At 41.9% G+C, this 25,416-nt stretch overlaps 1 protein-coding gene across 1 annotated transcript; it reads right to left on the minus strand.

Annotated features, from left to right (window-relative positions):
- Positions 1 to 348: 348 nt before the first annotated feature.
- LOC109466792 (protein transport protein Sec31A-like) lies at positions 349 to 23,523 on the minus strand. Its single transcript, XM_019764620.1, has 30 exons — positions 23,329 to 23,523; positions 22,422 to 22,550; positions 21,671 to 21,914; positions 20,768 to 20,905; positions 20,031 to 20,171; positions 19,307 to 19,449; positions 18,749 to 18,860; positions 18,074 to 18,241; positions 17,454 to 17,579; positions 16,962 to 17,077; positions 16,408 to 16,519; positions 15,720 to 15,896; positions 15,194 to 15,256; positions 14,661 to 14,681; positions 13,696 to 13,828; positions 12,785 to 12,963; positions 12,002 to 12,128; positions 11,274 to 11,422; positions 10,620 to 10,790; positions 10,077 to 10,208; positions 9,406 to 9,566; positions 9,281 to 9,329; positions 8,513 to 8,674; positions 7,959 to 7,992; positions 7,358 to 7,410; positions 2,788 to 2,937; positions 2,091 to 2,141; positions 1,407 to 1,526; positions 987 to 1,058; positions 349 to 661 (listed from the first exon to the last, which is right to left on the minus strand). The coding sequence occupies exons 2-30, from the start codon at positions 22,532 to 22,534 to the stop codon at positions 482 to 484; spliced, it is 3,597 nt and encodes a 1,198-aa protein (XP_019620179.1). The 5' UTR covers positions 22,535 to 22,550; positions 23,329 to 23,523; the 3' UTR covers positions 349 to 481.
- Between the last annotated feature and the right edge of the window lie 1,893 nt (positions 23,524 to 25,416).

Raw genomic sequence — 25,416 nt, forward strand, 5'->3', positions numbered from 1 at the left:
ATGTACAATGTAGGCCATCACAAATTGTTGTGTGTTACACCAAAGGGCTGTTACACCAGCTATACAGATACACATTGCGTCATGTTACTCTGAAGCCATTTTCTACCAATACATTGAAGAATCATATGATATGAGAGTCTGTATGTTAATGTTTGGATTCAATTTTTGTGTGTCTTGTCTTTGTCATAAACAGAGGAGGGCAAGACTGACAATAAAAAATTTTGTTAAGCCTCAGAGCCAACCTTCTACAATGTGTTAGTTTTAACCAACTTTTACGTTATTCCATGAATTTTTTGTGTTGGCAGTTCAATCTTGTTTCATAATGACTAAGTCTTCTACCAACACATATGGACTTTCAAGATATCATTACATGAAGGTTAAACATTGTGTTGACTGAGTATGAACAAGTGATAATCAGAAATTTTGTTTAGCCCCATCAGAACTAGCCTTCTACACTGTCTTATAACCAACTACATGGAGGTTAAACATTATGTTGACTGGCGACTTGCATGAGAACCTTGAGTCCAGTCATGAATGAGCTGATTTGGGAGAAGTTGCTAGCCTGGATCATCTGTGTGTGGATGTTGAGTCCTGCCTGGTAGTTCTGCTGAGAGCAGGCCGCAGACAGCTGGTGTAGACTGGTCAGGATCGGGGCTGGTAACTGGGGAAGAAAGTTTAAAACTATGTAAAATTTTTGCACATAGAATTTAAAAACAAATTAGTTTAATGGAAAAAGTTGTTATATGAAAATTAAACTGTTCTCCAACTAAAGAAAAGAAGACTCACCAGGAATTTTTGACCGAATCAATTTCATTTTGAGAACAGTTTAATCTTTATCATGTATTTTACCAAACTCAGATGAACTTTCATGCTTGTGTAATTATTATTAATTTCCAGTTTTAAACACATTTGTGCAAAACTGGCCTAAAACAATGTGTTTCCTTTTTTATAGGTAAGAATAAATATCATACAAGCAGTGTACTTACACTATTGTCTCTCAGCTTGTCATACAAGGCTTCTAGTCTCCTGCTAACATCCTCCAGTTTTCTCTTGGTTTGCTGCAGAAGAAAAACATATTTACCATGGAATTCTAGGGACAACTAGGAAATCTTACAAAACAGTTGTCCAAGATTAACCAACACATTTAGAAATTGTACTCTACTTGTAGATGGCACTAAATGAACAAGTATGGTCACAAAAATGTAATTTCTTGGTTGTCGGATATTTTTTCTCATTTGCTAAAATGAAACATTCTGGTTCTGATATGACCCTAAAATATGTTGAAAACAACATTTGAAGACAATGATTCACTATTATATTTAATAGTAAACCTTCTGATACAGTCTCTTGCCAACCTTACAGAACTATTGACATATATGTCCTAGTACAAGTATCCCTGTACTTACTGGGTGTGAGGCAGTAGACAGACATCTCTGCAGTAGTGAGTCCAGGCTCTGTGCCAGCTCCTGGTGCTCAGCTGGAATGGGGCCCTTCTCTTTAGGGGTGGTCGGTGCAGAGGACTGCTGCTGTAAGGATACAATAAAAGTATATGTATAATTATTCAGTATGAGCCATAGTTTCTAAATTCTGGGTGGTGCAGGTAAAAATTTCATTGTTACCAGTGCAGGTATGCAGAAGTTAGTGTGTTTTTTGAGCCTTTGATAGGCTGTTGAATGTGACATGGTAATTTCAGTCAGCACCAGAGCTGAGACAAACTGTCAGAGGGTGTGTCCCAGCTTCTACAAAGCTTTAGAAGTGGCTGGAAAGTTAATTTGCAGGACAAGGCACAAATTGTGCGTTTTTTGTACATAGAAATTTACAGGGTAGACATATCATGTTCAGATAGTAAGAAAGCAAATACAGAGTCATGACATGACTGTTAAGCTTTGCAGTCTATGATATACATGTAGATATTATACTGCATGCAAGTTTTGATGGGAGTGCTCCTAGGAAAAGTTTCTAGGTGCATGACTTTGGGACCATGTGCTTCTAATATGGGAGCAGTCTGGAGGCTTGAAACCATTACTAAGGAAGAAGTTAGTGTAGGATAGAAACTACTGAAGAGGGAGACAAACTACAAAGGCACAAACCTGTGGTGGATTTGAGGCAGGTGGAGCAGCATAAGTTTGGCCATAGTTATACTGTAAAGCAGACATCTAGATACGTCAGGGTAAAGCAGGGCATTTATCACCAATAATACACATGATTTTTGTGTGTGTGTACATGTATATCAAAAACACATCAAGAAGCAATACCTACAGTGTAATACTAATACATTGTACATTGTAGATAGCATTTTTTATAATCGTTAACTGCAGAAATATGTGTTATATAATTGTTCTATACACTATGAAAGTCTTGAGGCATAGATAGAATTTTGCAATGAAGTACAAAATGGAAATTGTATCTAATATGTATCTTAAAAACTACAACAGTTGCAAGTACTAAAGGGGAGCAATACGTGAATTCTACAGCTTTAATTGCAGCACCAGCTACGAATCTGTGGCAACACAAACAGCCTCTGAAAATAAATTCATGAGGTTGGTAGGACATAGAATATAGAGACACCTTCCTCAGAGCTTCTGACTGGAGTACTGCTTGTCACCACTACATGTACATGTACATGGAGCGATACTCCAGTCAGAAGCTCTGAAGAAGATATCTGACAAGTATCGAAATGTAAACAGGAGAGAATTCGACACTACCAGTTCTGTAACTGTAAGAAGGAAATCACACTATCCACAAACCAACACAAATCAACACAAACAGCTGATCTCTCTCTCTCACCTGCTGAGCACCTGCTTGCGGCTGGTTGACAGCTGCGGGGATGGGTGCACCTGGAGGCTCCTGGTTCATCATGGCAGCCTGATCCTCCGGGGGTAGGGGGATGGGGGCAGTGATGGGGGCTGGGGGGGTGTAGGCCTCCTGTTGTTTATCCTGGGGACAGAAACACACACGTAAAACAGGCGTCGTCTGTGAAGGTTAGACATCCAGGTAATATGATATGCCAAAAACAGTTACTCAAGCAACTGGATATGATTTTGGAAACGGTCAGACATTTCAGGTAGCATCTTATAAGCAAGAACTTAACTATTGATTGTTCAAAATTATCAATCAATTAATTAATCAATAGTTTGTGCTTATAAACCTGCATTTCTGCACAAGTTCTCAAGTGTCACTGACAAAAGGTAGTGGATGCTACCTGAAGTGTCTGACCGTTTCCAAAATCATAATCAAGTTGCTTGAGTAACTTTTTTGGCGTAAAACAGGCATCCCTTACGAGTTTTGCACCTCCAGAAGGTTTAAAACCCCCTCTTTGCTCTTTTGCGATCTACATGCAGAAAAAGATGCTACAGTGCAGTGGCAGCCAGTGGCATTGTTATTGTTAAGCCTCCACCAGGCCTTCCTGCAGGTAACAGATCTTAGTATTTGGGCAAAAAACGGAATAATTGGCCAGGAGAGTCTGTCCTTAGATGATAACTGAACTCCCCTAGCCAATTCTTCTCCCTATTTGGCTAAATTGTACTCTTTTTTTGCATTGTTAGTCTGGTGAAGGCTAGTCATTGTTGTTGCAGTGACTCCTTCAATGTTCACTGCTATAAAAAGCTGAAAAGGCTCCAAATGTCTGCAGTAAAATGCCTCTACAAGGAAGCATTTGGAAGTATTGCCACAAACCAAGCAGTAAGGTAGTGTACTAAAACGCTGCAAAAAAACAAAGTTTAACACACCCCATTCCAGAGTATGTCAGTACACACGTTAGACAAGCATTCAACACAGTCTACCAAGGATGAGTTTGGCAGAAAGCAGACTTATGTAAGAACCCACCACACTGTGCAACCACGAATTCTGCACAAGGTCTCAATCTTTAATATTTGTGGTCTTCACAAAGGACATTTTAGTAGACGACAAAAGGGCGAGAGAAAAGTTTGAGACACAGTCAAACTTGCCCAAGTGACCACCTCTGTAAGGCAGCAATCTGGCCACTTTTTCTTGGTCCCGATTTTTTCCCCATAGACGTAAGCCGGCCACTTGTCCAACGCAACCACAACTACTGAACTAGCATTACTCGGGAAACTGTAGGTGGACAGGCCCAGGGAAAGATTTGTCCTTTGTGCGTAACATTTTTTTTAACCAGTTCAAGCTAACGAACTGCCTCATGAACAGAATTCATGGCAGATCAGGGCTTTAGCCAGCGACCGTTTTACCGTCAATTGACGGTAATTTGTCCCGTCTGACGGTAAAAATTTTAGTCCTTACCGTCAACATTGACGGTCAAAAATCGTGGGTAAAGACGTCGACATGGAAAAAATCTAGCGAATTTGAATGAGCCACGGCGCGGCGTCTTTTCCAAACGCACGGCGGCGGGAAACCTGATTTCAAGGACCGTGCTGACGTCTGTTGACTTGGCTCTATTGTTCAATGTTGCTGTCTGTTAAAACAACATGTGCTAACGGCCACATAAGAATAAAATAAAACAATGGCTCGACTCAGACACACGCTGCTAACTGTACATGACAATACGATAAATAAACATGTGACAACGAACAAAGAAATATCAAACGTTTTTGAATAATATACTGTACTTGAATAATCATACTATCGCAAGAAAACGGAGATTGATCCACACAATGTGGCCTTATTTAATCTAAAACTTCGTCAGACCTCCTTCGCGCGAAGACTTGAGCGGCAGCATAAAGATTTCTGGAGGATCGCTGACACGCGAGTTTTTGCCGGCCACGTAACTCCCTCCGCGGCAAAATCCCCTTTGTCGTAGCGAAATCACGTCTCAGCGCTTCCCCAAGTCAACTTCATGGCCGCTAAAGTCCGCAAAGGAGTTGTAACTTCCTCATTTCGGTTGAGAAGCGAAGCTGACGAGTAAAATCATGTACATGTCGGCCATTTTGTTTGCTACCCGAAGTCTTCCGAACGCTCTAAATAAGGAAATCGTCGGAGATCTGAGCCACATCGCCCGCTGTCGGTCAGCGCTCGGGGCCGGCTTGGTGGAAATCGGAGGCTGTGACGTCATGAGTAGGTTCATTTGCATGGCCGCGGCTTGAATCGCGGCGGGATTTGAGCGGATCAAAACAAAGGGAATAGCGGATTATTCATTGCGTGTTGTCTCCTTGTGAGAACTGTAGTTTATTTTCATTCTGCAAAATTGCAGATTGTGTAGTTTTTTTTATTATTCTGCAATCTTGACGGGTATTTAGAACACCGAATGCATTAAGTGTGCGGGAGGGCGTGATGTCGATCACCGGATCGTGAAAGACATTCTTTAAAAGTAATCATTGACGGAATTTTTTTTTCGCGTTGACGGTATTTTTTTTCGCGAATTGGGTTGACCTGGGGTTGACGGTAAAAAATTTCGAGCTGGCTAAAGCCCTGTGGCAGATGCTTTTAGATCTTTCACTAAAGAGAAGAAAAGCACTATGCATGCGAGTAGTTAGATGTTGGAAGGAAAACAATATGTCAGCCACTACAAAAACCTCAACCTCACCACATGTCTCATGCATGCTATCCTTCACACATCTACTTTGATGTTTAATAGTAGAGCTTTTGGGTGACTAAAGCCCTTGTCACACATTCAGAACCTTCCACCGATCGCCAACGAAGGTTGGCTGAAGTTCAGGAGCAGTCTGACCAGATTTAGGCCACACCTACATTTCTACAGGAATCAAATTGAATATTACTTAAATTCTAGTCAAATTTGACCCCAAAACATGCCCGAAACGTGCTTAAAACACTACTGACTTGCTCCTGAAAACCAGCCAACACCAGATGACATACTCCTAACCGTGGTTGGGGGGAGTTCGGCCATATTCGGTTATGCGTGACAGGGGCTTCGATGTAAGAATAGAAGTGGTCAGGATGCATGGACGAGACATTTCCTGAGTGCAAGGCAAGACATTTTCCAAGTTGCCAGCAGAGAATCAGAAACCCCTGGAAAGTCCCTTCCTACCCTATGTCTTCCGGAGTGTAAGTGCCTTTCAATGTACATGGGTGTGTGTCCTTGGTCGGACCCCGAAATCTACAGACAGGGAAGATGACAACCAGTCAATGTCACCCCCACATAAATATGCCTGCTCTAGCTCGGCATATACTACTTCTAGCCTAGCCTTGATAGAAAGTATAGTTCTCAATTTGAAGTCCTAAAACAGAGTGTTAACTAACAGTTAAGGTTGAAAAGAAGAGTACTTGTTTGGATATTCTACATTTGAAGAAACATTTCTTACACTACATAACAGAAAAAGAGACATTTCACAAAGAGCTTTTCATACTAAATATGGTATCAGTAGACCTTTTAACTAAAAAATATATACAGTTTTCATTTATGACACTCTAACAATGATCACACAGATGTTGAAGGCAACATAATAACAACACAGTTTTCTAAAGTAACTTTGTCGCAGACAATGGTAATTAAAATAAGATTAAAACAATGTTCATTCATTCATTCATTCACATTCATTCATCCACTCACTCACTCACTCGGACAATGATAGAACCACAACTTTTTTGGCGACATGTCAAACAAGACAAAATATAACATATATACTAGAAAGGCCAATATTTGCTTTGGAGCAAATATAGCGATGGGTTCACCACATTTTACCACATGGCAGGGAAAGAATGAGAAACACAAGGGAAAACAATGCTTTACATTGATATAACTATAGTATGAAGTAACATACAACTAAGACTACAACAGTTGGATAGCTATTCCCTACATTATTGGTTAGGATTGCATAATGCAAACTGTTGATTTTCAAGATAAAAAGAAGCGTTCATAGCCCGCATTCCAATGCTGGAGCAGGAAAGCTTAAAATACCTACCAAAACACTTGAATACAGACATACTGTCAGTATGGCATGGCTCTGTGCAGGTGTAAATGAAGTTAAGCCAGTTAAATCCCAACAGCCAATCAGCAAGGAGAATAGAGGAAAGCTGCATGCCTATTGGTTGATGCCTTGCATGCCATTGTGATGACTCATGTCCAAATGTGGTAAACACTGCACACTTACACAGTAATACATTAGCTATTACACAGCCAAAAAACTCAAATAAAACCATTCTAAAAGCCTGTATCACAATAATTTAAAAAACGCCTAGGGGTATTTGCCCACTGTACCTCCATACCAAATTTCAGGACCTTAGGCCCTAAAATGAAGAAGCTGAATCCATTTAAAGATATGGCAGGAGGAGGAGAAGGAGGAGGAGGAGAAGAAGAAGAAACATCAGAAAAAGCAATATGGTTTCACCACACCACTTCGTGGTGTGGTGAACCCATAATAATGTAAATATCTACAGATTAGTTTTCCATGTACATGTATTCCATAGTGAAGAGAGTCAGTGTTACCTTTCTGGCCCTGATAACTGCTGGTGGATCGTTCCAGGCTCCCTGTACTCTGTCTGTACATGGGAGAGAAAATAACCATCAGTGGGGTGAAGTTAAGTACATGTATAGTCAAACGGGGTTAACCTGTATAGGGGACCACCTGGCCACTTTAACAAACCCTTGTCCTGCTGGACCCAGATATACATGGGTTGGACAATAAAGTGCCTTTATCAGTTTATGTGTGTCCTGTATATTTACGGTTTGGGAGTATTTCTCACATGAACGCAACGCACCACAGCGAAACGCACAGCAGGGCAGCAGAATTCAAGGGTTAATGACCTGATTAAGAAATGAAATTAATGAATTTCAAATATTATTAGATTACATTAAAAAAAAGTCCAGCATGTATCAATACCAGTGGTGCATTTGGTAAAGATTACACATGATGTACACACATTGCCTACATTCTCTCCGCAAATAGGATGTAGGACTCGGGAGCTATAATATGTTTGATAACCAGGCTAGAACACACAGATCATGCTGAAGTGAAAGGATTGATATGTTAAAAACTTCACACACATGTGTTAGGTGTTCAGGGCAGTTTGAACAAAAGGAAAAGTACCCGGTTTGCTGTCACCACTGTTCCCACCAGACTTCTGCGACTGGCTTGGAACTAGGTTTCGTGAGAAAGCAAGGAACAACAGTTTCTCAAAGGACAAAGGAAGAATACTCAAGAAAAAGTATAAAAATAACCAGTGCAAACTTCACTTAAGCAAGATGGAAAGTAGGAAAGGTGAAAGAAAAATAGGACCAACTTTTCAACAGCTATCTGTGGCCCTACCTTCATTAACAAAGCAGAGTTATCATGTCATGAGGCAATAAGGTACAGATATCGAATAACTTCCCTTCCCACACGTTTTACCTTGTTTATTTCTTGTGGAAAAGTCCTGGTTACCGAGTTTAAATTGCAAATGAAACCCAAGTAAAAGCAGAGAAATTTAAATAAGAATTTCATGACTTTGCACACGTTTTAATTGAGAAATGCACAGCTTTTAATCGCATTACTCGAGATCTGTACTGTAACTATACCACGATGTACCACAAGTTCTACTATGAACTCTGCTTTTCAACATTGTACTATATCTTCTAACTGTGGAATTAGCAAGCCTTCAGTACCTTGTTGCGGAGGCATAGGCTGTGGTGCAGGTGCCGGCTGGGCTGGTGAAGGCTGTTGTTGGTAATATGCAGGTCCACCGGGGGTCTGGCTGTACGGTGCAGCCATGGTGGACGGAGTAAACAGGGCAGGCTGGGGCTGGGGCTGGGACTGGCTGGACGGAGCTGTAATGGTACACACAAGCATCGGTATTAACAGAAGGATAGTGAATATTCAAATCTATGTTGGTAGAGTCCAAAGTTGTAAAGTTCAAGCCAACACAAGGAGGGAACTTACCATAATTTACTACTAGAAAAGGAAAGTGATCCAATTTTAGCTCACTGAAGAGTTATATCTTTCACTAGTCGTGAGGCTATGTACAGTATTTACAGGTTCATAGTACCAGTGAAATTCCCCTAGCTCTTTCTTGACAAGCACAATGAACAGTGGACCACAACCTAACATTCCGTCCTAAGTAATGCGACCCTTTCCAGTATCATGTATGTCGAGTGAGCGACAACAGTGCGGATTCAAACTCCCAACCTCTTAGTCTATACTATAGGCAGGGTCGCTAACCACTGGACTATGCACGCTACATTATGTGAAAAACTTGAATAAAGTGAGATTTAAAAAATAAAGTCTCCAAACCCCCTATCAAAGCAAAGAGCAGTGTTTCCTTTTGTAATATCTTATTGTAAGTTATCTGAGAAACTGAGTTGTATGTAAGTGAAACGTGTTTCAGCCAGATAGCTGCAATGTTTTACAGAAATAAACCATTCATTCATTCTTACCTGGTCCCCCCTGTGGTACCCCCGGTTGTGCCGGCATGGAGGTGTAAGTCTGTGTGGTTCCGAACCCCCCCATGTCCGCCCCCCAGTGGGCGTACTTGGGCCTCTGGGCACCCCCCAGGGTGTACATGTTGGCGTTGCCTGGGGCAGCAGGGGCAGCGGGGGCCGGTGCAGGCTGGGGTGCCGGGGTGAAGTTCGGCTGCTGTGTTGGGGCAGGCTGCTGACTGGCGTAGGGATACGTGCTGGGCTGGTAGTAGTTAGCACTGGATGTTGTTGTGGTCACTCCAACCTTTATACAAACAATGAGAAATTTGTGTGTGTCATGAGCAAATGTCAGAAGAACGTTTTGCTGTCAGGATGTTTTGCTGTTAGGACGTTTTGCTGTCAGACTGTCAGGACGTTTAGGTGTCAGCTGGTAGTAGTTTGCACTGGACGTGGTGGTTGTCACCCCAACCTTTACACAAACAATGAGAAATTTATGAATTTCGTGAGCATATGTACATGTAAGAAGAACGGGTAGATGACAAGTGCACCGTACTCATTACTTTTAAAGCTTGACCATCTACTGTATGCGAAACCTGTAATGTATAGTGCATAGCATTTCCACAGAACGTCTGTTTAAGGCTGCATTCTGCCTATAGTTTTCTAATGTTCTCTCCAAACAGATTTGGTGGAAACTAGATGTATTGTAGTTTTGCCACCAGGAAGTTTAATTGTAAGGACATTTTGCTGTCAGGACATTTCGCTGTCTGGACATATTGCAGTCAGAACATTTTGTTGTCGGGACATTTTGCCTTACCTGTCTATACTGATGTTGTTGCTGCTGTACCCCTGCTGGTCTGGCTGCCTGTCTCTGTGCTGTCTGGGCCTGTCTGGGAGCTGCCTCCCCCTGTGCCCTGTACAGCCTGTCCCTCAGCTGGGCAATGGTGGGCTGGAACCACAGACATTTTTTTTAATACTGACATATGACATATAATAATAATTTTACGGATCTAGTTGGCCATTGTGCAGATGTTGGCACAGTGGCGCTACCAAATCCATAATGTGTTTCTGGCACACATTTAGACGATTTAAAGTGGCAAGGTGGGCATCACTCCACCATCGGAGAAGGGAAGACGTGTTAAGCGCCTTTCCAAAGGGCACAATGTCGGGTCATGGTGAGTATCGAACCCAGGACCTCTTGGTTCTAACCCCAATACTCTAACAAATGTGCTACCAATGCCACAAAAATTTATGGAATCTCCAATTAGTGACAATTCACCACTACTATTCCTGGAGTCCTCTTTCTTACATACATTGTAAAATATGAACAATATTGAGTACAGGACAGAGCTATGCCCACCTCAGTGGAGTCTCCCAGGTACTCCATGGCTGTAGCCAGGCTGCCCTGTGCTGCTAGCAGCTCGGCGTACTGGGACAGTTTCTCTGCCAGGACTCCGCCCGACACGGCCGGCGCCTGCTTTTGGGTCAGCTCGATAGACTTCCTCAGAACCATCACCTTCTCTACTAGGTCCTGGGCAGAACAAAACAAAACAATACAGAGCATTAAAGAGTAGGGGTAAAAAAGAAAGATTTAGATCCAGTTTTAGCTCACTGAAAAGTTAATCTCCCACTTTTTGTGACAGAGAAGACAACCACTATGTACAGTATTTACAGGTTCATTGTACCAGGGAAATTCTCCTGGCTCTTTTCCACAAGCACAACGAACAGGGGACCACAGCCTAAGGACTGCACCTCTTGGTTGCTACAAGAATGTTCCTGTTGTTCCAAATCCTACCGAGCTAGATGAATGCTCCGGAGGCTTTCTGAACACAATGTGAGAGTTCTAGATCTGCTGTCCTGTTACTACTGAATACAGCACCTTGGATAGGTGAACGTGCTCAACATGACACCCCTCAACTGTGATGTCCAGTGTGCCATCTTCTGTGTAAAGGCATTATGTAATGTGACACTTAACTCAATACATAGTACTGTATGTAACATTATAACATATTACCTCCAGTGCGAGGGGTGAGTTTGGGTTCTTGGTGATCTTGTTCCAACATGTGACCATTTTGTCCACGTTACCGGCACAGATGTAGGTCAGACAGGCGTTGGCCTGCAGCTGGCCGTCCTGCTCGGTCTCCAGTCGGCCACCCAGGGTACCTGCAACAACACAATTAAAGAACATCTTTAGACTACTGTAAATAACAAAACTTGTGGTGGTTCTGTGAATAGCATACTGATATCTGTGAGGTAAAAATGCTGATGTAAAACAGTTGCTTGTTTTGTATTGTAGGCTGGTTCTAGCGTAATAAACTCCACACGTAGCCCCTTTTTGGGCCTTTAGCAAAGTATGAAATAATGATAAGAATATGCTGAAAAAAATCACAGTACACGCCAATATCTGGCAGATTTCCTCAACAAAAAAAATTTTTGGCTACAATGTATGTCGCCCTGATATTGCATTGGATACCTTTATTACTCTATTGTGAGAAAACTACATTATCAAAAGCATCAGTAAGAAGCTCTTTCTTCCTGACCATTTTTTGTTCACCTCTGATCTCTCCCATTAATTTTGAATTTATCTTATTATTTGATTTATTTTCCATAGACCAATTGTATAAGTTTTTGTTCTTTATATTCTATTTGATCAAGTTGTGTTGTAGGGACTCCAGGAAGAATAGTGTCAATGTAACAAACACTAATGGAGATCCCAATAAAACAAACAGACTGTTGACGTACCACACAGAGCAGAGAAGTCCTCCGGTTTAGCGTAGGTTAGTAGAGCTGCCAGGGCCTCCTTCCAGTTCTCCAGACTGCAGTGTTGCACAATGTCTGCCCAGCTGCGGTTCACTACACACGACAGCAACTGCCAAAAACACAACAGAAAAACATTTTAGCCGTGAAGAAGCCACAAAGGAAAAACTGGTTGTGTAACAGGTTGAAATAAAGTTCTAAACAGGAATTATGCAGCTCCAGATGTCTTACTGAGGGACGACTGCGTGTGTGAGATGTCGGTTAGCTTGAGGAATGAATCCCCTCTACTATACATGTATACAACAGAAAAACAGCATTTACAGTTTAACCAGTACTAGTGACCACCTCTACATAAGGACCACCTGGCCGTTGATATACAGTCAAACCTGTACTAGTGACCACCTCTACATAAGGACCACCTGGCCGTTGATATACAGTCAAACCTGTACAAGTGACCACCCCTACATAAGAACTACCTGGTCATTGATATACAGTAAAATCTGTAACTAGTGACCACCTCTACAAAAGGACCCCCTGGTCATTGTGATCACTTTTGACAGTCCCTTAGTAGATAAGTTTTCACATTGACACAAGATTAAGAGTCCACATAGACCGGATTTGAATAGTCCTATGAGGTCTTCTTGGGCAGTTTTGACAGTACCTGACTTTGACTTTATTGGGATTACAACAAGACAATACAATGCAGACACTAGGCAGCTGTACAAGTTTGTAAAAATGAACAATCTGCTGGTCAAATCAAAAACTTACCCGGGATATTTTGCTCTGTGATCTCTGGAAGTATTTTTTCTGTGTGCGTGCGAGCAGCTCGGGGCCGCCCGACACGGACAGGATGAGGGCCTCGGCCAGCCGGTTGTCATGGAGACACATCTCCACGGCTGCCTCAAAGTTACCGGTCAGCAGTGCCCGACAAATCAGGCCATCACAACCTGGAACACAGAACAACAAGAACTATCAAACCTTTGTATCTGTATAGCCAGTGTAACTGCCCTTCGGCGTAACACACCAGCTTCGCAGGCACATGGCACGGCGGCAGCTGGTTATATTACACTGAAGGACTTGTTACACCTAACATTTGAACATCTAAACCTAAACATTGTTTAAAGCTATCTAGTGAGGATAAACCAACCAGGAAAGCAGTATAACAGATCTTTCAAATCATCCAAATATTGTAATATTCAAATGGTGGTAAGATAGTCTTGTGGTTTGAGTTGTTGACTGAGAAACTGAAGGTTCTGGGTTCGAATCCTTTAACAAACAAACAAACAAACAAACAGTACACAATGTTGTTTTGATGCATCAGATTTTGACTATTGTCCACCTTTTGTTGCTTGACTAAATGTAATCATGTCTTGTCCTGTGTAAATGTGTGCTAGGCCCCATTGAAAAGCAGCTTCATACAAGCTGAATGGGCTACCCAGCCGTTTTATGATGATTGAAAAATGACTAAATAAAACTAAACTTCTGACCAACCTCCATTTAGCCTCTGTACACTTGAAGAAGCCACACAGGCGAAACCAGTCGTGTGACAGGCTGAATAAAAGTTCTAAACGGGAACTATGTGGCTCCAGATGTCTTACTGAGGGACGACTGCATGTGCAAGATGTCAGTAGCTTGAGGAATGAATCCCCTCAAATTCACATTGTAAACTTCTGACTAACCTTCGTCTACAGAGATCTGGAAGGGAGAGTCCGGTCTGCTGGCGTCCTGTGACTCTGTGGCGATGTCTTTCCCGTGAGCAGCGATCGCGTCAAACACATCAGCACCCGCCGCTGGGCTGTCTTCTGCTGGCGTCTGGACACAACAGAACAACATCGGGCTTAGAGTTAAAACTTTTGATCCAACGCCAAGAAGTTCTCTCACCTAGAGCTTTCCACAACAGGACAACATCAGGTTTCGGGTTAAGACGTTTGATCCAACACAAAGAAGTTCTCTTACCTAAAGCTTTGGACAAGTCACTCTGGTCTTCCTCAGTAGACAGACCCAGTGAGGCTTGTCATGTAGCTTCTTTGAAGCGTGACGTCAACACTGGGTCAAAAGTATCTGGTAGATGATGTTGAGTGCATCAGTCTACTGAAGAAGACCAGTAGTGACTGGTCGAAAGCTCTAGGTTATAGAACTTCTTTGTGTTGGATAAAAAGTTTTAACTCTAAACATGTAATGTTAACTACCAACACAAATGAACTTTCATGATAGGACAACATCAGGATCTTCAACAGATTCACTCAATAACACTGGCGTCTTTAAAGGCATACAATACAATTTCAGGGAAGCAAAACAATAATATTCACAATGAGGACATCTGTCTAAAATATTGACATTTACTGACATTTCTTAGCACATTTTTGTCATTGTTTCATACTTAAGTATTTGAAATTACCCCAAAAGATACGTGACGTGTCTCTATATGTATGGACTGGAGTTGTACACATGTCCAATTTCTTGTGTTAGAAAGTCCAGTTTAAACTTGCTTGAAGACTTCTTCCAACACAAATGAACTTTCAAGATAAAATAACTACGGTGTGAAAGTGACTTGAAAACTGAAAGTGACTTGAAAACTGAAAGTGACTTGAAAACTGAAAGTGACTTGAAAACTGTCTCAATGCTTTCTTTTTTAAATGCATACCTTTCTGTTGTAGGTAAAGGCCTGTAGTTTTTTGTCAGGAGTTTGGGAGGCATGGAGAGAACAGACACAGGACAGACATAGACAACCAGGGAACAGAGAACAGGCATGCAGTCAGTACAGGCACAGGACTAGCTAGTATAGAATCATTTCATTTTAAAGTAAAGCCCCTGGCACACATAGCTGAATGTGTGAGGGGCTTGAAGCACTAGTGTATCATGCACTACACTACAGTGCAGGGAAAAACAGTACAGATATCTAACTTGTACATTATAGACAGAGTTTTGCATATGCATTGCAGATACAGAAAGTCTAGTAGTGCTTTGGCTACAAAATAATGGTTTTGCGAGAGTATAGAATAGTATATATTCAGGTTGAGTACGAAACTTTATCATCAAAACACAGAGACTGAGAGAGAGGTCAAAACAGAGAAACAGTGTAAGGATGGAAAGGGACAAACATTTTGCAACAGTGCAGGAATCTGTTGGGTTTTATTACTTGATTCAAAACAAAAGAGTAGCACAAGATAACCTTACCCTGGCCTCATTAACTGACGGAGAGCCCTGGGCACTAGATGTCAGCTTCTTGTCACCAGCCGTCTGTGCAGATAAAGATGTTTACAAACATCACTATGGCAACACAAACAACATCATAAGCAACAACACTTAAATGAAATGTAAGATATTGTAGGGTTGGTAGGTAGGGATCATTTTTTTTTCCCCTTTTCTTTAGACTTTGGCAATCTCTGGTGATCCAACCAATACATAAACAATACTTAAGCAAAATTTGCATGAGGGCACTTATATTTTCAATGTCAATGTTGGAAAACCAAACGTACAATGTTTCATCACTCAGCCTGACTTAGGTATCAGATTATGGAGCTAGAAAAGGTCGATCAGCTCAAAAAATTTATGTCCCTTGCAGGGGTCTACACACAAAAAAAGGCTAGGGTTGGCATTTTTTTCTTGAGTCAGTCGGGAAAGAGGAAACGCGACATTTTTTTCCTGGGCCTTACGAGAAAAAGCATTATGCTCCACAAACAACACCAGCAGCTGTACTCACATCCACAGTTAGCAGCTGCATCTTGGTGGCCAGCTCCTGCGGGTCAACCCCCTCCTCCGCATGTCCATTCTGCAGGGAAGTCTGGCCCGTCGCCTCCGCTACTTTATTGGCCAGCTCATTGGCATCAAACCCCAGCAGTCTCAGATACTGGCTACGCGGGTCAGCCTCAAAATTCACCTGCAAGATGCAGCAATTTTTAACCTTTAGCACACTGAGGTAGCCATTTGGTTACCAATTCTAATTATTATCTTATTTCATAATAAGTTGGGGCTTGTTGTTGGATTCGAACCCAACACCCAAACATTACGCCACACGATCCCACCCAATATTGAGGACAGGACAGAGAAACGCCCACCTCAGTGGAGTCTCCCAGGTACTCCATGGCTGTAGCCAGGCTGCCCTGTCTGTGCTGTAGTGCTGTTGTTTTTAAACGTCTTGCCATACATTGTACCAATTCTGATTGTCAAGTAAATATAGTTCACACTCAAGTGCTTTATGGAACTTTTGGAAGCCCATGTGATAACCCAGTGAGATACAGGGAGCTATCACACAGGCTGGAACACCCATATCAAACGTTATTGCGGCCCAAATATGACATATGTAATGTATATAATTATATGTAATATTCAAAGGTTGGTTTATTGGCCACAAATGACGTCTACAAATAGAGAGAACGAGAAAAACAAACCTTTAAGAAGCTCCAGACACTCTGGTCAAACTCTGTCTCTGCTGCTTGGATTTTCTGGTCACAAAACTCCCCAAACTGTCCTGACTTCAGGGCCGTTTGTAGGTTGTTGGATCTGAGGGAGAGAAAAAAACAAAAGCAGGTGTAAATATTTATCATGATTCAAAAATGATGATACAATTCAAAGACAGGACGGCATTTATAAGCAGGCTGAGCACTGCTTTGTCTCTGCTTAAAGAATGAAAACACTGTTGACTAAGACTTTGTGATCAAACCCTCTTCTGGTAGAATTGCTGACTCTACCCTGGCATGCTGTAATTCCTGATTTTTTTACTGTACTGTTATGTTCTCTGACTCTGTTTTCATGTTCACTTCTCTACCATAAACTTATCATTACCGTTATCAAATCATTTGTCATCCTCTCCCTGCACTTGGCACCACTGTGAAGACTAAATTCCGTCAACATGCCCATTTTTCTCAGACCGTAAAATATTGCAACCATGAAGACAATGTAAAATTACAGTAATATATAATATTGCTTTCTCCCATGTAGTTACCTGTTAATGAGCTCCTGTTCCGTGATGACCTGGCTCACAAACACTCTCCTGGGCTGTTGTTGTTGTTGCTGCTGGGCTGACTTCACGTGTTCAAAAGTCACCAGTTTGCCTCCAAACTAGGGGGAAAGACACAAATTACAACACTGAAATACATACACATAATGTACATAAAATAATACAACAGAGTGTATCCTGTATCGTTCATGAAAGGGCTGAGACTCAGAATGATGCAAAATACACTGTGTGCACTATTCATGTCGTACCAACCAAAGAAAACACACTTGCTAAAGCAAGAAAATTTTGGTGTCCCTCAACAAAAAATTGTGCAGGCTTACATCAAATGTACGTAAAGGTAATATGAATCGAATGCTTTTAGTTTCAGAAAGGATAACAAAACGTTTGATGTAATTCTTGTTTAAGATTAACAATAGAATTTCAGATTAAAGCTCTGAACTTGGAGCCATGCTATAGAAACTATAGGAAAGTACTCACAGCGAAGGAAGCCCCCACAGGTCTTCTGAGCCACTTGGGTGGGTTCTTGAGCGGCATGGCCTGTTGTTGGACCTGGGGCTGGGGGGCAGGGCCTCCAAACGTACTCCCAGGGAAGGAGGAAGAGATCTAAGGATTGAAGAATCATGGTGGTTAGTAAAAAGTTTAAAACTTCGGAATGTCTGGAAGAAATCTCTATAATCTATCCAGTAATAGAGTTTGATTTGTCTTTGAATTTTGTTCCTGATTACTCCTCCACTATAACCTACTTGCTTCCACTTAACCTTGCCAGCTTGGCAGTGTATTTCAGAAGCTATAGCTTTGCCGCTGTAACCACTGTGTTATCATTTGTTTCAATACAAAGCGATGTTGTTAAAGTTTACAGCAGGGCATTTCCAATACATGTAAGTCTCACACAGAAAATACGACTTTCTGGCAAGAGTGGGTATTTCCAACTCAGTAAAAACAGATTGAAGAGGGGAAAACTTAAGTGATTTTTACTTTGTACGTAAAACCTTTGAACCTTGTTACCTTGTCTGCCTGTCTCTGCTGCTCTGCCTGTGTGTCCACCCCCCCTCCCATGAGGGAGTAGATGACCTTTATTTAACCTTGAACCTAGTTACCTTGTCAGCTTGTCTCTGCTGCTCTGCCTGTGTGTCCACCCCCCCTCCCATGAGGGAATAGATGCTGATGTGTCCATCGAAGGAGGCGCTGGAGATGACAGCAGGGTTCCGGGGACACCATCGCACGTCAAAACTCCACTGGTCACTGGTCGGCAGCTCATACACAACCTGAACACAGAGAAAAGACATTACCTGGATGTCATTCAGTCATCCTCGGTCAGCTGGTGTTTGGGGAAAGGTTCTGAATGTGTAAAAGAGGCTTTACAATGAACATAAAAGGACCAGACTCTTTTCATATGCGACAGAAAGAATTGTTCTCACCTAGAGCTTTTGACCAGTTTCTCTGGTCTTCCTCAGTAGACTGACCCAGTGAAGCTTGTCACGTGGCTTCTCTAAAGTGTGACGTCAAACATCACACTTCAAAGAAGCCATGTGACAAGCCTCACTGGGTCAGTCTACTGAGGAAGACCAGAGTGACTGGTTGAAAGCTCTAGGTGAGAATGTTGGAATGAAACTTTAAACTTCAAACATGTAACTAACAGCACAGATGAACTTTCATGAGAGGACCTGCCTCACCAAAGTTCAGCCAACCATGGTTGGTTGGTGGTCTGGGAAGGTTCTGAATGTGTGACAGCAGCTTTACCATGAACATATATGTAAATGGCCCAGACTCACCTCCCCACCAGGTACAGAGCTGTTGGGGTTCCAGCACAGGATCCTGTTGTCTTTAGCACAGCTGAGCAGCAGGTCAGGGTCCTGGGGGCACCAGGCTACAGACAGGATCCCTCTGGAACATGCAACAACTCAGGTTACTGTTGTATGGTAGTGTTAAATCACAGAGAGACACTATATACTACAGACAGGATCCCTTGGGAACAACAATAACAGCTCTAGTACAATGTTGAACTTTATTCCAACACAACGAGCACACAGAGATCAAATTTTTAATAATTCATCAGGATAACGAATGACCAATCACTTCCAAACTTGCAAGAGTCATGATTACTGACATGTGACCTTATTCACATGATACTTCATAGATACATGATGGACACTTGATCAAACATGCCAGGCAGTTTATATCGCTGATGCCAATTTTGTCCATCACATGGCGGAAAGATGGACAAATAAAAGCATCTATGTTATTTGACTTATTGGGATCCACATTTAGCATACACATACAAGACAGTAGCTGGTCTATGTTATAAACCTATGAATGGTACCCTGTCTGACCTGGTGTGGTTTTCCAGCACTTTGAGGGGCGAAGTGGCGAAGCGCAGGTCCCAGAGCTGGATGACGGGAGAACGGTCGTCTTCTGACGCCAGGACAAGCTGGGTTGCCACCTCAGGGTGCCACGCTATAGCCTGGCAACGGATCTGGGCAGGGAAAAAACACCATGGAAACAACATGCATTTATCACCCTAATCAAACTCCTTTCAAGCCATACCCAGAAATTTGTGCCATATCCACTAAAAAAATACTGGCTGTACCGGGAAATTCTGGTCATACCTAAAATATCAAGCCATGTCCGATGATTCGAGCCATACCCAAGTGCGGGCATCACTCGGCCACAGTGCATAGTCACTGGAAAATTGTGTCTAAATACCCTGTACAGCAACGATACACAATCTCATTTAGCCTATGCTCTGGCAAATATTCCTGGCCAGTGCCACCTCTCTGCAGAATGGCATCGTACAAATCGCGCCCAATCTTGAGAACACTTCGGCCAGATTGCTTCTCACAACAGCTGGCTAAAGTGTTCTCAAAATTCATAAGGCATCAACCCTTACCCGACTGCTGTGGTCGCTAACTTTGATGATGGGTTTGTTCTTGCGCAGGTCTTAGACCACACAGCAGAAGTATATTTCTGATGTCTACCTGAACCTAGCCTACACTGGGCCATGTACTGGATTTATATAATACATGTAGGTGTATGTGGAACTGGTACAATCCTTACCCGACTGCTGTGATCGCTGACTTTGATGATAGGTTCGTTCTTGCGCAGGTCCCAGACCACACAGCGGCCAGTGGGGTTGGAGGAGCCCAGGATGTGCTGAACCTGCTGGTTCCACGCTACACAGCTGATGTCCTCCAGCGGCTGGGGGCAACGGAAAAACGAGTCAGTGTTAGGGAGGAAGCTGGTGATACCTTGGGTATACCACTATGATTTGAGTTAAAAGCTAAGAGGGGAGATGGGTGGAGACAACAAAGAAACACATCAGCACACTTTGATTTTCACTCAAGCTGACTTTACTCTTAACAAATCCATTCTCAGAACATCATCTATCTTAACGTTGCTGTTCAGACGTCGAACAGACACTTATGTCTCCATTTGAATGTCCGAATGGTCTAACAAAAAACATGTCTGCAATACATCTACATTAAATCACCGAACCACACCGACAAAGTCAGAATACTGTACAGGACTATGGGGAAATGTGACCTCAAACTTGGACTATCAAAACCCTTTTAAAACTTTCTACCGTGGACTGCCACAGACCCCAGGTGTGTTAAGCACTCACCAAAAAACACCACATCTTACACTTTCACCAATGTTAGTATGTGATACCATTTTGTGGATTATGAGACCTCAAACATTGACCATCAAAACCCTTTTGTCACTCTTTTACTGAGGACTACCACTGGATCCGTTTGTAGAAGAACTGGGGTGTGCACCACTAATAAACATCATACCAGATTGCTAGAGCCAGGAGTCATGGGTGTCTCCAGGTTGGACAGGTCCCAGATGAAGATCTCTGAGTCGTTGGCGCCTGATGCCAGCAGGTTCTTCTGGAAGGGGTTAATATCCAAGGCTCGCACTGGGCCTGAGTGCTGGGGAAAGAACACAAATGTCGGTCACATTTTCACTGGACTGTTAGCCTGATGGATATACATGTATTGGCTTGGATATATTGGCTATCATCTAACTTGGAATTGTATTGATTTTGCATTGGTATTCTTTACGTCACATGTAAATAATAAAAACAAATACAAAGTAGTTAGTAGAAATTATTCGATCAGTGACTGTATTTTTGTAAGGTAGATTACATACCTCCAAAGTAAAATACACAAAAGAGTGTTTTTGGGAAAGACAGAGACCAATTTGGTCTACCAGTATTTTATTTTGCCATACTGAAATCACATTTAATTTGAATGCCTTTAACACCTGCTGCCTAGAAAATTATTGGTATACAACATGTACTGGCAAATTAACTGCAATCACAACAGCTCATCTTTTACAGTCCAATAATCTACAGGTACCTTCTCTGTAGTAGCAAACACTGGATCCTCCCCCTTGATGAGTTTGGCAGGGTTGTAGATGTGGATACTGCCTGTGTCTGTGCCTCCCACCAGTACCCCTGATGGCAGGTTATATGTGCCCATGTTGTAAGCTTATCTATTAAAGTACTACATGTATAATCTACCCAGTACCTTCTCTGTAGTAGCAAACACTGGATCCTCCCCCTTGATGAGTTTGGCAGGGTTGTAGATGTGGATACTGCCTGTGTCTGTGCCTCCCACCAGTACCCCTGATGGCAGGTTATCTGTGCCCATGTTGTAAGCTTATCTATTAAAGTACTATAATCTACCCAGTACCTTCTCTGTTGTAGCAAACACTGGATCCTCGCCCTTGATGAGTTTGGCAGGGTTGTAGATGTGGATACTGCCTGTGTCTGTCCCTCCCACCAGTACCCCTGATGGCAGGTTATCTGTGCCCATGTTGTAGCCTCCCCACACCAGCCTGTGGAATCGGTGCTCCGTGGAGATGCTGCCGACAGGCTCCATCTGTGACCCCGGCTCACCCAGGTTCAACTGGTAGATCTCTAGAGCAGCACTGGTGCTGTGGGTGGAAGATGGGACAAGGAGACATTTATCAACCAAGGATTGAGGTGTTCAAACGGTAGGGTTTTTTTTTTATTAGAAGTATCCTAGAGTTGAAATCACTGCCACCAAGTACAGTTGGGGCATCACCACTAAAGTTAAGATGTTCAAAGGCTAGGTGTAACAAGTTGTTAACGGTTCAGTGTATTATAGCCAGCTGCCACCGTGATGCGTGCCTGTGAAGCTGTTGTACTACACTGAGGGGCGGTTATACCAGCTATATAGATACAGAAGCTGGTGTGTTACACTGCAGGGCGGTTATACCTGCTATACAGATACAGAAGCTGGTGTGTTATGCCAAAGGGTGGTTATACCGGCTATACAGATACAGAAGCTGGTGTGTTGCGCTGAAGGGCTGTTATACCGGCTATACAGATACAGAAGCTGGTGTGTTATGCCGAAGGGCAGTTATACCGGCTATACAGATACAGAAGTTGAAGACTGAAATAAAAGCAGAAATCTGTACCTGAAGGTAGCGTCCAGCTGCTGAGCTGCCGTCCCTGCGGCAAGGTAGACCGGGTGGTGTTCTGCAGGGCTCCATGCCTGGTTAGCTGTCCGCTCTATATCCTTTACCTTCATGGTGCCAACTACAGGACTGTGGGGAGAAACAACAGTCAGGATTATCATGGAACTTTATCTGTAGCCTCTACCAGGCTTCAGGAGGAGGCCAGATAGACCGGGTGGTGTTCTGCAGGGCTCCATGCCTGGTTAGCTGTCCTCTCTATAACTTTCATGGTGGTAACTACAGGACTGTGGGGGGAAACGGATTTGCGATGATTATGACAACAAGACGGTTATTATATAAACTTACAAGAAATAAATAAGTTTTAGAATGTCAAAATCATAATCGTAAGCTACAGTGCGTCAATGTCAAAGCTGTCATCAAGAATATATCACGCAAGGAAGTGGAAGAACTGAAGAAGAGGAAGTTTGTTTGCACCATATTCATGACAAGCTCAAAATTTTAGTCACCTCAGCTTTCCACGTTGTAAATACGACAAGTCGTTTTGATTTATATTCCAAAATTATATAGCAGTATAGGTGACTTGTTGGTAAGGTTTTATATTTTTCACCGGATGGAAAATATATCAACACAGCATATCTGTTTTTTTTTTGGCAACAGCAACATAATTTATCATATTTTGGTGGGCAAACTTGCCAGTATGACATGTAGAAACACTGTTTCTTCCACTGCATTCTACGATTTACAGTAAAATGGGACGCAAAAACTGCATCTCCTCAGTAGCTAAGGCTAACAGATGTGTCAGTGCCACGTATATCCTTATCGCCACCCCCCTCCCCACTTTCACACTTGTCTGCTAAAGCTTGCAGGCGTCCAACGCCAAGTCCTTTACACTTCAACACTCACTTACCTTTCTACGCTCACTCCAACAAGCTAAATCTTGGGGCTAAGAACTCTTCTGGGTCTTATGTAGATCACGCCACGTCTTATGCGGGACCCAGTTTCTGAAATGTGGCGATTTTGACCCAAAATATTGGACCGTGTATTTTGTGATGACTCGCCAACAACCAACGTGGCAGTCGGCCTTCCCAGGGTGCACCGGGCTTCCGGGTTAGCCACCTCGGCTGACCTATGACCTTTTCGCGAAGTTTTAAACTTCCAAGAACTTAGAGATTCTGTCAATTTATTTGTCTTTCGTACACTTATAAGTTATAACTGAGCTGAAAATAACGCTATTGTACTCCAGGCAGACAGCACTGCAGTATCAATTCTTTTCTGGTTGTAAAGACACAGTCTTCCATCGTATAATACTGAGCATTTGACAAAGTCCTCGGAACCAAGGTATTACAAAATTTCTTCAGTCCCCATTTTCCTATTGTGTGTTTAGTGTTTGCCTGTTGTGAGGGATTGTGAGAGTTATAATACAACTTACAAGAATGTTTTGTAAGCTTCAAAACTACATGGAAGGATTTTTCCTGGGCTTCCAATGCACATGCAAATTCGCTTGACACTTCTATAGAAAAAGAATGACAAAGACAATAACAAAGATGTCATTAAACAGCTTTATGCCTTCCTGAAATTGTGTTGTATGCCTTCAAACCTTTTTGAGATACATGTATTTGACATCATTTTGAGTATGGCAAGAGTATTTTGTCCGTAGCATACTTAGACCTTGTATTTATTCATGTTTCTACTGTTCAATTGCTACATGTCATGATTGCGATTTGGAAGCACCCATCATTTTGGCAATCAATGTGATAATTAAGGTGATAATTAATTATGATAACACGATTCGCAAAAAAAAATTACAACTAGCCATGCACGTCACTTCACTGTGGCACATCTGTTTAAAAGTCCCTGCTTCAATGTACTGTGGCTGTGGCAAAAACTTATCACTAATGTGTATCAATAAAATATGGTAAAAGTGCACCAGTAATTCACATATCCTGTCTTTTGCATAGCAGAATTAGATCTTATATAGATGCTAATGTTATTGTTACACAGGAATATTGAAAATATACATACACTAAATGTAGCTTTTCCACTGCACACTTTGACACACTAAACGGATACATGTACTTACTCATAATTGTCAGTTTTTGACAGGCATCAAACAAAAATAACAATTCTCCATCCAATTTCAAGTGCTGTAAATTAATTAATTTACTTTCATTTCACAGTCAATGGGGGGGGGGTCACAGTGTTTTAAACTTTGGTTAAAACAATTCTGTATTACAGTAGTCACACACAGGAGACATATTTGAAGTGTTATGAATGTGTAAATGGAGGGGATACCACAAAAACGTCTGAAATATAAACCACAAAAATTTCACAGCATACAGTACAGTATATGATCATCAAATCCAGACCTTCCAAGCCTACATTTTTCTAGGCTGGTTAATTTTTTTTTAATTTTCTTTTCTTTGATTGTCATTCATGAGACAGTTTCATAGGACAAAGACTTAGTTGTGTCTTTGTCAAATTACGTAAGGCTTGAAAGGCCTAATATACCACTCCTGATTACAATGATCCTATTTGTATATCTCTAAACCAAAAAAGTAAGTACAATCTTAGAATTAAATCTTAATTTAAAAAGATAAGTCATGCCAACTTCATGTAATAAATTACATTGTAGCTATACATTCTCTTGATTAAATTCAAGAAACTGCTGTCAGCATAGCTTTGCAAGTACGTGTAGTATCATTTGTGGCTTTTTAAATCAAATTTCGATGCTAATTTTTTCTATGCTATTGTCACCAATATGTTAAGAATTCTGAAGCATGTTCCAATCCTGTTGATTAAGTTCACTTCCAAAAGCCATGACCAGCATGAATGAACAAATATTATGAATGAAAAAAAACATTTACAATATGAAGATGATACAATAGTAATATGTACATGATGAAGTGCAACAAATATAATGAAGGTTAGTCAGATGGGAATGACAAATATTTTTTTATATAGAAACTATAACAATGGACAGAAATCATGAATTTAC

Source organism: Branchiostoma belcheri, unplaced genomic scaffold, assembly GCF_001625305.1.
Source record: "Branchiostoma belcheri isolate BF01 breed outbred unplaced genomic scaffold, Haploidv18h27 scaffold17, whole genome shotgun sequence".
NCBI lineage: Eukaryota > Metazoa > Chordata > Leptocardii > Amphioxiformes > Branchiostomatidae > Branchiostoma > Branchiostoma belcheri.